Here is an 18,381-nt window from a genome sequence, read left to right on the forward strand (position 1 = left end):
CGAAAGATTACAGAAAGTGTGGACCCTGGGCGCCTGGGTGGCTCAGTCAGTTAACTGTCTGCCTTCGGTACAAGTCATGATCTCAGGGTCCTGGGACAGAGCCCCGCATCGGGCTCCCTGCTCAGCGGGGAGCCTGCTTCTCCCTCTGCCTCTCCCCCCTGCTCATGCTCTGTCTCTCTCTCTCAAATAAATAAATAAAATCTTAAAAAAAAAAAAAGTATAGACCTTGAACTGGAGTAAGAGGGACAATGAGGACAGAGAGCGACCACCTCTGCAGTTAAAAAGCACATGATAATAATAATACACCTACAAACAAAGCCAAATGATTCTACGGTGCTCGGTGCTCAAGTATGCACGACGTACTGACCGCGAAAACCCAACGGTGGCCTCTGATAGCGGGCCCACGGGACGCCCCACTGTCACTTGAAAAGGAGCACTGAGAAAAGCCAGGAGAGGGTCTCTGACCTTGGAGACTCTGGCCTCCTTCTGCTGCATCCAGTTCACACCCGTATGACTGGGATGACAATGAAAAATGGCTTTCACAGGTATCTGAAGCCTCGGTCCCGCGCTTGTACATTGTCAGCGCTCTCTTGTCAATGTGATCCTTTCATGAGAACAGTTCCAGTCATATCAGGACAAGGGGCCAGCGACAGGTTTCGTGTTGGAGTCATAATGAAAGCAGAGACGCCTAAATCAAGAGCAGCCGTTGTACGGGCTCAGGGGCTGTGTGACACCATCATAACGTGCCAGATGCTCGTGCACGTGGGTCTGGCTCCAAGGTGCCCCCGCCCCAGAGATCCCCCCCGCCGCCGCGATGTGCCCGGCGGTCACCATGGCCTCACAGAAAGAGCCACCACTGCCACTCGGTACCTGTTGACCCTGGACAGTCATTCTAGCTTCTGTTTCCTCCTCGGACGCCTAAGAATGATTGCCCTTTCTTCACAAGGCTGTTTGAAGCACCGGATAAAAAGTGTTTGTGAAAGGATTATGAAAATGTGAGATGTTATTATGCTTTGATATAAAGTATTTTTAACTTCTTAAATGAAAACCCAATGATTGCATCTCTGGAACATGCATTTTTAAATGTCGAGTTAAAAAAGACCCGTGTGTGACATTCTGCCAAGAATGAAAATGGCAGTCTCGTAGCCACGGACGGCAGCTCTTACGACGCATGGGCGCCTCCTAAACCCTTCCGTCCGACGGTGGAGGAGAGGGGCCTGGAGCCCAGGGCTCAAAGCAGTTTTCAAGTTAGAAAAAATGTGAACTCTCATGCTTTCTCTTCAAAGATGATGCAAAAATGTTCATCCTTTTCCATATGTTTAACGTGAAAATAATTTTTTAAATGATGCTTCGGAAAGATGTGCCTAGTCGATCCTGGTTTTGCACGTAACCGAGCAAACTACCCGTAGTTCTTCTGTAACAAATCACCACCACCGTAGGGACTTAAAACAACTCGAATTTATTACCTCACAGTTTTGGAGGTCAGAAGTCTGAAATGGGTCTCACTAATCTAAAATCAAGGTGTTGGCAGGGCTACTTTCCTTCTGGAAAGGCTCTAGGGGAGAATCCACTCCCTGTCTTTTCTAGCTTCTAGAGGCTGCCGCCATTCCTTCCCCCGTGGCACCATTCCTCCAACTTCAAAGCCAGCAATGGTGTGCGTGAGGCCTGCCCACACGGCCATGTGTCTGGGTCTCCCCCTACTGCCCCCGTCTTTCACTTATAAGGACCCTTATGATTACAGTGGGACCACCTGGAAAACCCAGGATCACCGCCCCATCCAAAGTCAGCTGACTAGTAGTCTTAACTCCATCTACAAACTTAATTCCCTCTTGCCATGTAACATAACATATTCACAGGTGCAGGGAGAGAGATGGGCATCTTTTTGAGGGGGGAGGCATTCTTGACTACCACGTATCAGCGCCTGGGAGGTAAGCATAGCCTTGGGGGCCAGTTGTGTTCCGTGTAAGGATCTCTGGGCAGGAGGGCTACCTGAGCCACATGCTGGACCCGCTTGGTATTATAAAGCCATTGCCTTTTCAACAGGTGCATTTCCCACCCCTGAGAGTCTCTTCAGAGCAGGTATGGTGCCAAGTTTATCTTTTTATCCCCACCTCCTGACAGAGGTGCTCACATAACTTGATCAGTGAGTGGACAAATGAATGCCACAGTAATTCAGAGAAGAGCCTGGGAGGAGGCAGCCTCCCAGGGCCACGACCACCCCGCCCCGGGACGAGGACAGGACCACAACATCAAGTACAGCTGTCCAAATCTCCACTGGGGGGAGCCATATTCTATTTCGAAAACCTCTTCTGAAGTTGAACCAACAAAAGCTAAACTGAGGGAAATGATAATGAGTCAACAGGAAAGCAGAATTGAGTATAGATCGATTTTAACTAGTAAGACCATGAATGAGGCTAGATTGAATGGTGGAACGAAGAAAATGGCAGTCTGCTTATAAAATGATAGCTCCCACCGACAGGCCCGCCTCCTAAAGACCGGTCTTCTTAGCTGACGGTTTTGCGCAAGGAGAAAACAATACATGGACTTCTTGGCAAGGCTGCTGGGCTTACGATGATTTCCCCTTCTACAGAGACTGCTGCATCCTTGTACACCAGGGTAGATCCCCACAGACCCTGGGCGTCCCCCCACAAACACCTCACCCGGGTGCACTCACGGGACTCACTTCCCGGGGATCTACTTAGTTACTTCTCTGGAGAGAAGACCCACTAACTCCAGTTTCTGAGCTACATGAAGGAGACTGTTTTTTCCTGCCTTTGACATAAAACGTGATCTCAGAAACTCTCGGTGGAGGTACATTTTTGAGGTGATCAGAGCGGGACGAAGGGAGGCTTTTCAGTTCGCTGAAAGCTTCAGAGTTGCCGTGATCATGAGGCTGATTCTTTATTGTCTCTTGATGCTCATTCTGGGACAGAATACTAATATCCTTACCAAAAAAAAAAAAATATATATATATTCCACTTCTCTCCCTGTACTACTCTCCTCCCGTTTTTTCGGTTTTGTTTTTTTAAATTCAACTAGCCAAGGTTAGTTTCTGTCATTTGCAATCAAAAGAAACTTAGAAAATGTAGCCATCACAGACTCATTATATTTCCACCTAAGGTCCAAGGTAGGGCCTTGGCTCCCTAAAGGAGGAACTCGGGGTGAGTGATACTCAGGCCAAATTAACTCCAGGATTTGGTTGGAAAATTCAGATACAAAGCCACAGGAGGCAGGGGCTGGTAGAGGGAGGAGAGAGGAAACCTGGCTGCAAGTTTCACTTCAGTTTCTGAGCTACATGAAGGAGATTGTTGTTTCCTGCCTTTGACGTGAAACCTGGTTTCAGAAGCGCTCCGTGGAGGTACCTTTTTGAGGTGATCAGAGCAGGACCAAGGCAGGCTTTTCAGTTTGCTTTGGCTGCACTGTTAACTTACAGGACACCCACTCTGTATGCGACATTGTGACATTGCATGGAAGCACTCCCTGGCTTGTATCCCTGCAGGACCTCAGCAACACAGTAAGAACAGCCTCAAACCTCAGGCACTGGGATGATATCTGCAATAGAGAGTAGTTCAAGAGCACACATAGCTCTTAAAAGGGAAACTTTTATGCACTAAAGCACCTGCGTACCCATCAGGTTTCTCAGCCAGATGGTAAGGTGTTTGAGGGTGAGGACGATATCTGGTTCATCGCTCTATTGTCAATACTAATAATGTGCAGCTCATAGTTGGCACTCCATACATATTTGTTGAATTAAATTAAAATAAGACCACATCCATCCGTGTTTTGTTATTGCCCTCGGGTTCAGAAAACAAGCTTGGCAACTGGCATGTCCATGGCAGATTCCTCGGTCACCTCCTGCCAGTGGGAAGTGGCTTTCTAGAGGGAATGACAGGAATATTCAAGATCTTTGTCCTTTCTTCTTTGCAACCTGCTCTGCAAAGGAACTCGAACCCATCATAAAATGGTGCTGGTGAAACTATGTTCATTTACTTATACAGGGGCTTTTAAGTTTCCATTTCCAGTCTCCCAGGGAGAACAACACAGAGGAATGAGAAGCAGGTCAGTCACCCAGGTCAGAAGATTCTGTTAAAATACTCAAGTCAAGTCAGCTCACTCTTTTTGGAGTGGTCACTTGATCTGACCTTTCATCTGAATCCACTGTGGAACTGGCTTAAAATTTGGAGATGACATAAACATTTGATAAACTCACATTCAGTCGTCTCTCACTAACTCTTCATGATCTACCAAAGAAGGTACAGCTCTTGCAAAAATATGATGGAGTGAATTACCATAAAAATGCTTCATTAAAAGACAATAATAATGATTATTTATGCCATGCTAAAAATTATTTTTATAGTCTTACATACCTAATCTCATTCAATCTTCACCAGCAAGTCATGACCTATTAAGACATGAACTATTAGATCATCGGCTCTACTTTATAAGATGATGAAACTGAATCTTAGAGAGGTTACATAATTTGCCCAAGGACATCCAGCTGGGGAGTGGTAGACACTGGTGTTGAACGGGGAGTTCATGTGTTTACTCATTATATCATATTATTCTCAGCCACAGTGGCCACACCATGGAAACTCTCTATGGCCTGTGAAATATACTCCATTGTGGGCAAGAGAGCATATATAGGAATCAAAATTCAAAGAAATGGGTTCTTTAGGAGGCAGCTTGAGGAATGGAGATGTGAGTTTTTACCTCAACATTTCTCACCAGGCCTCAGTTTCTTCATTTGTAGAGGAAAAATGAGATGGTCTATGGGCTCCCTTCCCATTCTAATAGCCCATAAATCTAGTTGAACACCCAGGCCCAAGGCAGGAGCAAGAAATACCAGGACGTTTGGTAACCAGAGATGTGGCCTGTTTCCTGTAAAAGTACACTATCCATTTGAAGTACTTTCCTCCTGGGGTCACTGTATCTTTGTGCCTCAGTTTCCCTTTCTTCCACCTTCCCATTCAAACTTTACATTTTATTTTACCTGATTGTATTTACAGAGGCTGTTTTGTATCCTTTCTGGAGGGACATAAATAAGATGGGCCTACGTATGTTTTCTAGTTGACCTTTTTCTAAGATTTCCTCCAGTGTAATTTCTCAAAAGGCCATTCATGTAAATAAAATAAGAACAGCAGTAAATACAAAGACAGACGCTCAAACTGAGTCACATACTTTGGAACGATAGCTTTACATCACATACCAAAAATATCATTACAGACCTTAAGGAAGAGCCTGGGGGAGAGCCCCGCCATGTCCTACAAACATTCTCTTAGGTCACGGTGGCCGGGATCTTCCCATCCAAACCCACTCGAGGTCACACTGTGCCGTGGTGACCGCATGCTGCCGTGTCACGGGTAGACCAGGAGACGTAGGGTGAATGGAAAGCCCCTACGCTTCAGAGCAAGGTTGGCCTGGATCCCGCTCGCAGCTCTGATGCTTGCCAGCTGGGCCCCCTTGGCCAAATAACTCAGAATGTCTAAGTTCTGATTGCCTCCTCTGAAAATGGGACCACTTTCACATGATGGCGGGTGGTTCAGAAGATTCAAGAATTTGGTATATGTGAAAACATCTGATAGAACGCTAAGAACACAGTGAGCACTCCACGGATGTCGCTTCCCTTCCCTGTCTGCTTTTTCCTTTTCGATCATGCCTCACTACAGAGCAAGAAAATTTCCTTTTTTGGCGAACATAAACTAAAGAAGTGATTCTTGGTTGTGGTTTGGCAGAATTCTGAGCTGTCACCAATTGTTTTCAGAAATGTCACACAAGTCTCAAACTACAATTAATTTCAACTTAATTATTCTTAAATGCCACCTGGGTAAAAAGGCTGGTGTTACAAAATAAAATAATAATAACTATAGCAGTTATCAAGAGGTTGGGAATCCCCACATCAAGACAAAAAGAGAAGTGGAAATTTGACATTTAAGAGAGAACCAGATAGGATCTTCAAAACTGAGAACCAATTATTATAAAGGGTAAGCACAAACATAGCACTCGACTTGTATCGTTTGTTTTCATGCTGGGTAGGTGATTAAAGTCACAGCACAGTAATTCCTATAATACATTGTATATAACTATTTCATATACAGAAGTATTCTGATCGAAACAAAAGGTAATAGGAAAGGTGAGTTTTGTTCTAATAATATTTGGACACTTAAGATAAATGCTGTCTAGGTCCGCCTGGGTGGCTCAGGCCATCAAGCATCTGACTTGGGCTCAGATTATGACCTCAGGGTTCTGGGACAGAATCCCGCATCGGGCTGTGCACTCCACACTCAGCAAGGAATCTGTTTCTCCCTCTCCCTCCCCTTCTCTCTCCCTCTCTCTTTCCCCCTCCCCCTCTCCCTCCCCTGCTCCTTTGTGCGTGCGTGCTCTCTCTCTCCAATAAATAAAATAAAATAAAATAAAAATTAAATGCTGTCTAAATTTTCAAGATTATATATATGAAACTTAGCTAATTACAAGAGGATTCAGTAAAAATGGATAATGGACCAAACATATCCATGCTAATAAAAAAGTCTCAAATTTCCAAGTCTATTTGAGTTGAATTTAGAAGCCATGTACACATATGAAGGAAGTTTTACATAGCAGCCTATGATTACAAGTGAGAGTCAAATTCTGAACTTAATCATTACCGAACATACATACAACACCTAGCATCATTTCAAATGATGCTCTGTATAAATTTTGGAAGCAAAAATTAATTGCCAGAAGTTCGCTGGTTGCCGTGTTGCCATGTGCATTGCAATGCAGGCTTTGGCAATGGGATGAATGGGAAACCAACATGACACGATGAGATGTTGTGGATAATTAGTAGCATTTATTCTTTTACGTACTGGGATGTAGGATCAGGGTATGAAACTGACAAAAATCCCTCTTTTCATGGGACTTACGTACTACAGCAAAGATTTTTTTTTATTTTTAATTTTTTTTGCAAAGATTTTTTAAAAAGTGAATTATGCAATATGTTAGAAGATAAACGAGCCACTGAGGAAAGTACAGGAAGAGAACATGTTAGATGTCTCTATGATATACTTGGGAAATGATTGGGATTTTCTGAATATATCTTAAGAGTGTTTATGGGTGTCAATAGAGAGAAATTAGAGGGAACAGAAACTTTCATGGAGACTGGAAAGGTTAAATGCAGATTATAGCAAGGGAAATTATAATAATAGAATATTGAGGCTGTCAGGAGGCTTAGATCTTGCTTAGGAAATCTTCACTCTTCTGATTAGGAAACAGAAATCCTGAGAGTTTAAAGAGTAGAAAATAGGAATAGAATAGGAAAAAAGATATCTTAAAATAGTATTCTTCCCTTGAGGTTAACACTTTGACGTCTCCTGAGTACAAAGATTTTCTTAGGACCTAGAGCCTAAGGGAAACTTGGGTTTCCCTCTATATTATGTATAGCTGTAAGGCGAAGTGAAAGGCTATTGGTTATTTGGAGGTTCCCCGCCCCACCCCACCCCCACCCCCCGCCTCGTTGCCCTAGAAGGTAAGGCCATCCCGGCCAGTGGATAAGTGTGGGGAAATCTCTCTTAAAAAAACTCACTCCCCAGGCACTGCAGAGGGATGCTGGCCTGATGGGGGTCTGGGCTAAAAGGAGTGGGCTGACATACCCAGTTCGAGTCCTTTCCATTCCTAGGATCTGAAGGTGAGAACCCTGGCAGGCCTCATCCATCATGCAGGCAAATACTTCCCTTGGTAATCTTTAATCAAATGAAAACTTTAGGAATTTGCACTTCATCTGATGGTGAACAAGAAATCATCAGCCTGGAGGTTTCCTGATCACTGGGGGGTCAACACCAGGAGCCAATACTTACCTGAGTAAGAAGAGACCTATTTTTAGAAGGTGGCATCCTGGTTTCCATTCACTGTTATTCACAGGTCACAGTGCTGACTGTGGCTTCTGAAAATCTGCTGGGCTTACGAGTCATCATGACTTCAGCACCTTATCTTGTTTCCTAAGGCCTATTACTCCCAGAGGGGCAAAACTAGAACACTCACTTGTCATGGGTTTTTCCCCTTGTCCCCAGCCTCAGTGGCTTTGCCTTCATCTGGCTGGGACAGATAATTGTCTTTGTGTAAAAAAAAAAAAAAAAAAGAGGACTATTTCAGGGGCAGTGGAATCTAACTCAAGGGCTGGCAGTTAGTAAGGCAAGTACATACCCATAAGCATCAGGCACCTGTGACAAGGGTTCAAATAATGGCAAATTCTCTGTTGGATAATGATGGAACAGAGAAGATGCAGCAGAGAGGATAAAAATCTTAGTTTCCTGAGTTTTAGTGCAATACATAAAGTAGTTATGGTTAATGTTAATGATACAGCAAACTTTAGCTTTGGATAAAACTACCATAGAGTCAGGATTATACATTTTTTTTTTTTTTTTACAATCCCTAATGGATTAATGGTAAACCTTCTTTAGTTAGATTAATGTATTTACAGGGAAACTGAACGTATTTACAGGAAATTTCATTGTCCTGAATTCAATGTCAAGGAGCCTTGACTTTGGCAAAGTCTTAGGTGATCCTCTTGCCTGGAGATTGGGCCTGTGCCAGAAAAGTTCAACCAGAAACCACTACCTTCACTTTGGTCTTAAAGTTTTTTGAAATGTGTCGATAGATAGAGTGTGCACCTTTTCCCTAACTTGGAGAAACTTCAGGAAGAAACACAGAGAATGATCCAAAGGGTTAAAAACAGAGTCTAGGAGGAGACTTTAAAAGGAGGAAGCTGACGTTGCTTGGAGGAAGAAAGAAGGCTGCAAGATAACATTTATCATGGCTTTGAGGCTACACAGAGTTCCCTCTCAGAGTTATCCATCCACTCATCCACTCGTTCACCCAAAGTGTCATGCACCGTATCAGGACCTGGGGGATGTGGAGGAGGACACCAGCAGAGGCAGATAAAACGAAGTCTTTCGCTTCAAAAATCTCTTCTCAATTTCTAGTGACTGAGAAGTGAATAAAATTGCGCATAGGGTTGGAAACAAGTAGGAAGTAAGTCTGCAGTGAAGGGATTTGAGAAATTGAAAAGCTTGCCAATGCCAAAGGAGCGATGGAAATTAAATAATACATTCCCACCTGCCATGTGTTTACGAGAACCACTGCTGGTTAAATGGTGAAGTGATTTTCAGGGCCGACTGGAAGAAGTTCCAACAGAAAAAAAAAATTAGAGCTTCAATTTCATAGTCTGCAATCTTCTATTATACGCCTTGTGCGGTCAGTATAAAGCAAGGCAACTATTTTGTGGTTTCCACTGTGCTTTTCATCTACACTTGATACTGTATGATTCATATCAGGGTCTATCCAGGCCACAGAAACAGCAGAGAAGGAAAAACCAGTGATGGCATCTCTCCCCACAGTGAAGTTAACGAAGAGCCCACTGGCAATGTTTCCCAAGAAAACATGTACAAATTCACGGTAAAACAGAGGTGCTAAGTCTTGAGTTCCTCTTCTGCCACAAGTTCTGGAATTGCCCAACTTTTGATTAACTGAGAGTTATCATCACTTAGGTCACATAAAATTGTGATTCTGTATCACAAATATAGGGCTGATCTGCTTACTTTATTGAACTGGTACAGAAAATCAAGTTAGATAATTCAAATACCAAGCTAGCGTGTTTTGGGGGGTTTTTTTTGAACTTGAATATTCTAGTTTGACTTTAACCACTCAAACAGGAAAATTCAAAATTTTCCATCCATCTTCAAGTCCAGTGTAAAAACTTACAAAAACCATGACGATAGAAACAGAATCTTATGGTAAAATAAAGGCCTCCCTCAAGAGAGCAATTTCTAGTCAATATTTGCAATATTCAGTGATCTTTGTGGAAATTTAAGTAAGAATTTTATTTTTAAAATGCTCAAAATTATGTAATGGGTTTCCCCAATATGCAAACTGCCCATACCTAAAATTATGAGGAATCAAAAAGTTGTTCTAACCTTTCTTCTTTCTTTGTTGATTATTGTTATAAAATGAATAGACTATTTTTAAAAAATTGGTACTTTAAACCAGTCCATTAAATAACACATTCTAAGAAAACTATCTCCTTTGTACAAAGCATATTGTTTTCTCCTAATGATAATACTGATATATATATATATAGATAGATAGATATATGCATATATCTCTATATATAATTCATTAATGTAGCATATGGCACGATAATTGGAAAAAAATTGTTTCTAAACATATATCATTATGTATCATAAGCACATAATTCAACAGAAGTGACAGCTACTTAATGAAATCCTCCCTGTCCCTCCTCCATCCTGAAACAATGTCTCCTAGGTTAAGTATCTATAATTGCTTACCTGTCTCACTTCCAATCAAAGGCTGATTTGCAAAATGCTTGACAAAATCCTTTAAAGATGAGAATTCATTAAAGCCAAATTTAAATGAATATCCGGTATATTCAACATGAAAGTGTTTGACAGAGTCTTTGGCTCTGAAAGGGAAAAAGAAATGCTTAAGGTTATTTAACAAATGAATATCTTTTTTTGAAGATGCTAGGTACTAGCCTCACCATTAAACCCTTCTAAAAACTGAGAATTACAACACAATTATTGAAACCACTGGCGTTTTTAAAGCACTAGTTTTTTGGTGGTTTTTTTCTTGGCAGAGCTCTTCTCAATTTTTCACTGTAATGGAAGACAAGAGACGATTCTCCCTGTGCACTGTCTGACTTACCAAGAGGGTCCTTGAATGGTACCCCCTTCAAGGGCACATGTTTAAGACCGGCAGAGAATAGGGATGATAGAAATCTCCCCGGCTTCTTTTTGGCTCTTCTCTCTCTCAATCTTACTTGTTTGGGAGCCAGTCTGAATTCTGCTTCTGTCACTTAATTAGTTGTGTGAGCCCCACCCTTTTCTTGCCATGCTGGTTCCACTGCCTACTGAATAAAATACTCAATTTCCTACAATGTCATTTTCCACCTCACTTTTGGAATGAAGCAGAGCATTAAATAAATTATAAATTATAAGTATATATAGTTATATATAAATTATATATATTATTTATATACATATACATACATAGATATATATTATTTGACTCCCATTATTCCTCTCTTCTCTATGAATGGCCTGCTCCAACTTTAGCACACGTCAGAAATCAGAATCACCTGGAGGGCTTGTTAACACCCAGATTTCTAGACCCTACTCCCTGAATTCCTGGTTCAGTACTTCCAAAGTATGGGGCCCTGGAATTTGCACCCTTAACACGGTCTCAGGTGGTCTGGGGACCCTGAGAACTGCTGCTCTAATCCAAGTGGACCTACAGTTCTAGAAGTTTCTACTGTTGTCCCTCAGCTCTTACAGTTCCCTTCACCTGCAACATCATCCCTTTTGTTTCTGATCAAGCGTCAGTTCAAATACCACCTACTCTGACAATCACTGAATGATACTTCCATCCTGAGTTACCTGCTTCGCTCTCTTCAGCCATCCAAGCACTGATCTTGCTTTCTTTCCCATGGGTTACTGCACTCTACCTTGTAGAGAGCTCCCTGTGCAGCGTCCCACGGTCCCTGGGCGATACTTCCTCAGAGCAAAGTCTGGATCTTCTACAACACTCATCAACTTAGTCGGCATAGACCGGAGGCTCTCTAATACTTAGTGTTAAGGAAGTGAACCAATGAATGAGTAAAGTCAGCCATTCTTTTGATCCAGGCTGTGGTTCCTGTCACCTCTGTTGGTGGATATTTATTTTTTTTCTTCTAACAGCATTTCCAAGTGCTTGTCTTGGAAATTAGTGAGTTATATTTTGCATTTTTGTACAGATGTGATATATATATGCCACCTAATTGTAAGAAGCTTCTGATCTAATTGTTCAGATGAGACATCTACAGGTGAAAAGTTAACATTCTTTGATCCAATACTTCCACAGGTTTGTTTGTGATTTTGGGGAGATCCTTTAATAAGGATTTGCAGCCTAACCACCTGATGAGATTTTCACCTTTGCTATCCATCAGAGAAAGCACCATTCCTGCTTCCACCCAAGCAGAATTTCATGTCTGATTAATACTTTTCCCTAAATGTTATTTAGAAAAATCTTAAGCAAAATGTAGCAGAGTAACATGAAAAATGTTAATGAATGTGTGCTCCTGCATATGTGTGTTTTCTCAACGACCCTCTTATTTACCCCATCACCCTCCCACTGATTTCTCCCACTGCCCTTAAGAGTCGGCCTCTACACTTCTGCTCCCAGGAGTGAAGGTGTGGCAGGCAGCCATCTATCATGACCCCGATTCTCAGTCCCTGGACTACATCCACCTTTTCCCATTTATTCAATAAAATGCTAGTGTAGTTGCTGCTATGAAGGGATTTTGCAGATAATTCAGGCTCCACATTAGCTGACCGGACAATAGGGAGATTGTCCAGGTGGGCCCGACTTAATCACATGAGAGTCTTGGTAAAAGCAAAGAGTTCTTTCTGGCTGGTCACAGGAGAGGAGATGAGAGAGACACGCTCTTGCTGGTCTAGAAGGAAGCTAACATCTATGCTGTGAACTGCCTGTGGAAGCTACTTGGCAGGGGGCTGTGGGTGGATTCCAGAAGCTGACCCTGGTCCCTGGCCAATAGCTAGATGGAAAATGGGGAGCTCAGTCCTACAGCAGCAAGGAAATGAATGAAAAGGAATGAAGCAAAAAAGAAGAGAATGAAGGAAGAGGACGCAGAGTCCCAGCTGAACCACAGCCTCAGCCAGCATCTTAGTTTCAGCCTGGTAGGAGCCTGAGCAGAGAAACTGGAGAGCCCGCCTGGGCTTCTGACAAACAGAAACTGTGAGATAATCAATGTAGTTGTTAAAGCCACAACGTTTGGGGTAATTCGTTAAGTGGCATAGAAAATATGGAAGTCCAGAAGCACAAAGAGAAGATAAAATAAATTAATTCTTGGGTTTTGAGCTCATAGACACCTGCCATCAATTATGTAGGGAAATATTTTGAAGCCAGTTTTTCCCCCTCTCGGAGTGAGAGGAGACTTAAAAAAACAAAGCAGAACAAAAACGGTCTCTAAACTGGATGAAAAGAGGATGCATTAGAGAAAGGAGTGTAGATGTTGCTACCGAGTTAGTGACGGGGTCCTCACATCCCTAGTCTAAGCAGAGGGCAACGTCCCATAAACCCAGACAGACTTGCCACATGCCCGCAGAAGCCAAGGTGACAGATGCTGCCCGAGAACCAACGCCTCCCCGGGGTTATCACCTGGCAAGGTCATCTTTCCTGATCAGGAGGCCAGCCAGGAGGAAGCAGGGGAGGAGAGAGATCCCGGAAGGACTGGGCCATCACAGGTTTGGGCTGCACAGGGACTGGATTAATTTCATTAACATTCAGAGGAAGTGGAGCTTGGAGAAAGGTCGGGCCATTTATAGGGAAAAAAAACTTAAAATTTGCCTTACTGCCTGCTTGAGTTTGCGATTATGAACGCTGCACAATCACAAATCGTTCTGATTTTCCAGGGGAAGCAAGGAATATTAAAAGGGCACTGGGCCAGGTTTCAGGGATTTGGATTCCGGCGCTGTTTCTATCGCTGATTTATGGGGTACAAAGACACTTTAGCACTTTGGGTTTCAGTTTCTCCAACAGGCAAGCGAGACATTAAACAATTCATAAAGTGTCCTTCAGCTCTCACATTTTCTTCCCTGCTGAGGGAAGGAGGAAGAATGTTTCTTACAGTCTGCCATTCGGAGCTTGGAATCCTTAGAGCTGCAGGTCTACCAGGAGTCAAGAGAATCTTTTTCTGGCAATGTAAGAATGTTGTTATCTGGCAACGTGAGTGTGATGATAAAGTCAACGGCCGTGTAAGGAAGAGATGGGACGACACTGAATTCATAGAGTTCGTAAGCAACCTACCTCACAGAGAGAGAATACAGCCCGGTCCTTTCATTGCTGTCCCTCAGAAGGTAGCTTCCGTCACATCCGTTTGAGAGGAGAAGAGCCTCGGCCGCGTGGCGTGTGAGGTTGCCGTGATACCACCTAGGAAGGAAAGAACCACACTTTCACTCGGGACTCACCGCAGGTGACTCTTCCTTCACTTGGTTTTCCTCTCCAAGATGACCTCAGCAATATTCTCCACCATAGGTAGCCCAGAGACCAAACTCTCAGCCCAAACATCAGGACAAGGAACTCTCTGGGCCAGGCTGAGGGGAGAGTAGAGAGAATTGGCGAATAGGAGGGTTATGGGTTGAATTGTGTCCTGAAAATCCGTACGTTGAATTTTCCCAGTACCTCAGCATGAGACCTTATTTGGAGATAGGGTTGCCTTTAGCAAGTTATAATGAGGTCATTTAGGGTGGGCCCTAGCCCAGTCTTCTTACAAAAGGGGCGTATTCGGAGACAGACTTGCCAACAGGGAAAATGCCCTGGGAACGCGAAGACGGCCATCTACAAGTCAAGAAGAAAGGGCTGGAACAGATCCCTCCATTACAACTCTTGGAAGGAACTGACACCTGGATTTCTGGCTCCGATCCTCCAGAACTTGGAGACAATACCTTTCTGCTGTTGAAACCGCCCATTTTATGGCACTTTGTCACGGCAGCCCTAGCAAACAGACATACAAGCTTTCTGTGTCAACAATTTTTTTTTCGAAGTCCGAGTCAAAAATAACCGTAAGAGTAAGGTTTGGCCAATTTTCTCTCTTTCTTTTGCTCTCTCGCTCACGCCCTCTTTTGCACGTGCAGTACTCCCTTGGCAGTGTTGGCAAAGCACTGAGCTACTGCACTGGAGTCCACGGTCATGAGTGAGATGAAGTTGAACACAAGGAATTCAGATGTTTGATGCTGACATGTAAACCCCATCAGACAGTGTTTCAAACTGACAAATATCTGAGGAGCCAGAGAAGTCCCAAGGAGATTCAAATTGATCTATATGTTTAGAAAAAAGTTTGTTTCAGAAAAGGTAACATGGATCCAGGGTAGAAGAAAAAAAAAACCCAAGTAGTTCAAAAAGAAGACTCAGTAAAAATAAAGCCTTGTTCTCACCCTGAATCCCCAGTCCCCCTGTTGTCTTCCCCAGAGGATACCAAAGTCAACCATTTTCCTGTGTTTCCTCCTCAGAGACATCTATGCATCTAAAGGCTTTCTAGTACGTCCCCCCACCTCCTAATTCTGTGGAAATAAGAGCATTCTAGGCACACTGATCTGCACCTAGCTCCTTTCCCCTAATTACAGATCTTACACGTCTCTTTAAGGACTCGCCAGAGGTGGTCCAGTGTGGTGGGTTGGGATTGCGGCCCCTGGAGTTGGCTTGCCTGAGTCCTATCCAGGTGATAGACCCCTCTACCAGCTGCACAACCTTGGGCAAGTTACATAACCAGTCAGAGCCTCAGCTTTCTTACTTCCAAAACAGGATTCACACTAGCCATATCCCATAGGCCAGTTGTAAGTACTGCACACATTAACACACATGAAATGGCCAAAACAGGCCTGGCAAACAGCAGAACTCAGGACATGGTAGTTGTTACATAAAACCACTGAGACCCACAAAGCCATAACTTGTGATACACCCTCAGTGGTGTGATTTTCTTGTGGCTCAAATATAATTTTTTATTACCTTGAATTTATTTGGGATAACAGGAAGCTAGGTCCTGGGGACAGTTACTGCTGCTCAGGGCAGCTGAGAAGGGGACACAGGCAACTACACTATGCCAGTGATCGAAGAGCCAATGAAGAGGTATGGATAGTGTATGAGAACTTCAAGGAAGAGGGGCGCCTGGGTGGCTCAGTTGTTAAGCGTCTGCCTTCGGCTCAGGTCATGATCTCAGGGTCCTGGGATCGAGCCCTGAATCGGGAGCTCGCTTCTCCCTCTGAGCAGGGAGCCCGCTTCTCCCTCTCCCTCCGCACCGCCCCCACTTGTGCTCACTTGCTCTCTCTCTTTCTCTCAAATAAATAAATAAAATCTTAAAAAAAAAAAAAAAAAAGAACTTCAAGGAAGAGCCCTACTCTGAGGGTGAGGGTTCCTGCTGTCATTAACCACCCTGGTGTCTACTGGGACATCCCTGTGGCATGAATCTTTAGCCTGATAATAAACAGTACATGTAAGACCATCTGTGGAAGGAAGTTTCTACATAGGTCTCCAAGCTGTTTTCTAAATCTGCATTTCCCAATACATGTTTCTTTAGCATATTTCCTCTTTGAGGCACAGCAACTCCCATCCTGTATTAGAAATGTATTTGCTGGCTGGAAGCAACGGCAAGGAGAAACATTTTTATAAGAACACCGACTAAGTTGTTTACGTGCAAAGCAGCCCCCTTCATTGAACTGATTCAGACAAGTTCAAATCTTCTCATTACAAAATGCTTTCAAAGGACAATTGGAACCTGAAACTAATACAATGTTGTATGTCAGTTATGCCCAATAAAAAAAAGGACAGTTGGAGGAATTAAAAATGAAGCTACAGGGGCGCCTGGGTGGCTCAGTCGTTAAGCATCTGCCTTTGGCTCAGGTCATGACCTCAGGGTCCTGGGATCAGGCCCCAAGTCGGGCTCCCTGCTCGGCGGGAAGTCTTCTTCTCCCTCTCCCACTCCCCCTGCTTGTGTTCCCTCTCTCGCTGTCTGTCTGTCAAATAAATAAAATCTTTAAAAAAAAAAAGTGAAGCTACAAAAAACTTCAGGTTCGGTTACAGCCAAAATTCTAATTCTTTTTGATAGGTGAAATCTCCACAAGGTCACAAGTCCTTAAATACATTATGCCAATAATTAATTTTTCGATGAACACTTTGACATAAGATTCAGTTTGAGCCAATAAATCACTTAATTGAAGTGATAAAACTTGATTAATGAAATTCTAAAACATAAAGGGTTTGGACATTCTCTTGGATTCTTTTCAGTGAGACCTGAAGTCTGTGCTGAAAACATGTACAGAATTCTTCTGATAATTACAACTTGATGGCAGTTTTTACTAAGAATTTTTTTATGGTCATCTTTTAAATAATAACTATGTATCATAAACACACAAGAAATACTGGAGCATAAAGCAGGGAGAATCACACTGTGCTCAAATGTGGAACATCTCAGCACAGGTTAATTTCTGGATGGCAGCTTGGTTGAGTCACTACTGCTATGCCCTTGGGTTTTATGGAGTCCTGGGCCTGGGCCAATCTAAGACAGAGACTGCCAGGCAGCCTCTTACATTTCATGATGTCTCTGGGGCAATGGGATCCTCATTCCCCAAAGTTCTCTTCCACAAACATCTGACCTTCCTCTTTCGGTTGAGCTAAGTATTCCTTTCCTAGAAATTCTGATGAACATAGCTTCCGGGGAAGTGACTCTAGATCCAAATAACATCACATGTCCTTTATAGGACTATATCCACTTTCGGTAAGGATCATTCAAGACCATGTCCACAAAGAGCTAAAGGCTGAAAATAGAATAAAGTTGATAGTTTTCTCATAATCAACTTTCTCTACTTTTTATCATTCCAATCTTTATTTATTAAGCTTCAAATCTGTTGCAGACATTACACAAGGCATCATACTAGGCAGGTCAAAGGGAATAAACATGGAAAAGCCCCAGTCTAGTCTCCATTAATTTAGTCAGGAGGGTAAGACAAGTACTTTGCAAACTACGTCCAAGAGAATGGTTCCAGGAAGAAAGATCAAGACTGTTGTTTGAATGAGCCAATCTGAGTAGGCCTTGAAGGACACTTAAGTTATTTGGTAAAGTGTGTATTATTTTTTCTGATTATAAATCATATGTAGTAAAAATTAAAATACGTACACATACAGAAGAGAAAGTGAAAGTCTTTCATAAAAGAGGAAATATGAATTTCAAATAGTCTCAATACTAATCAAAGAAATGCAAATTAAGACAACAGTGTGATATTTTCTTCACTTGCCAGAGTGGCTAACCTTGAAGAATTAGACAGTATTAAGTACTGAATAATACAGGGCCATGGGTATTACCATCCACTATTGGTAAGGGTAGAAGATTGGAGGGGAATCTAGCACATGTGGGCTGAACATGTGCATGTGACCAGCTATTCCTGTTCTAGAGTCTGCCTGGTGAAACACTCAAAAGTAAGCTGAAGGAAATAGGAACAAAGGTGGTTACTGCAGAGTTGTTGGTGAGAGTAAATATTTGGAGCCATCCTAAATATCTACCATCAACAAAGTTGAGAGCCCATAGAAAAAGATTATGTAAGAAGTTAACTGAAGGTGAGAAGGCATTGAGAGCATTTTGTTGATGAGGGCAAGTGATGAGGGCAAGGGGTCAAGTGCTACCAGCATTTGTGTGGGGGGGGTGGGGGGGAGTGGGGAGGGGAACGGTGGGGGTGGGGTGGGGAGGGTGAGAGGGTGTCCGGAATGCTTAACTTCCAACAAAGAACAATGCAGTCCTGACCACCTGAAAACTGTCCTGCTCAGAAGCCAAGTGCACCCCCACTGAAG

At 43.0% G+C, this 18,381-nt stretch overlaps 1 protein-coding gene across 2 annotated transcripts in view; it reads right to left on the reverse strand.

Annotated features, from left to right (window-relative positions):
• DAPP1 (dual adaptor of phosphotyrosine and 3-phosphoinositides 1) overlaps positions 1 to 18,381 on the reverse strand; it is a 47,861-nt gene that overhangs the window by 14,200 nt on the left and 15,280 nt on the right. For both annotated transcript variants that reach the window (XM_081812098.1, XM_081812097.1), the window contains exons 2-3: positions 13,852 to 13,974; positions 10,317 to 10,450 (exon numbers count right to left, since the gene is read on the reverse strand). In XM_081812098.1, coding sequence (XP_081668224.1) covers positions 10,317 to 10,450; positions 13,852 to 13,974 — 257 coding nt within the window. The remainder of the gene's footprint in view (positions 1 to 10,316; positions 10,451 to 13,851; positions 13,975 to 18,381) is intronic.

This window comes from Leptonychotes weddellii, chromosome 2, assembly GCF_054177405.1.
Source record: "Leptonychotes weddellii isolate Sample4059 chromosome 2, ASM5417740v2, whole genome shotgun sequence".
Taxonomy (NCBI): domain Eukaryota; kingdom Metazoa; phylum Chordata; class Mammalia; order Carnivora; family Phocidae; genus Leptonychotes; species Leptonychotes weddellii.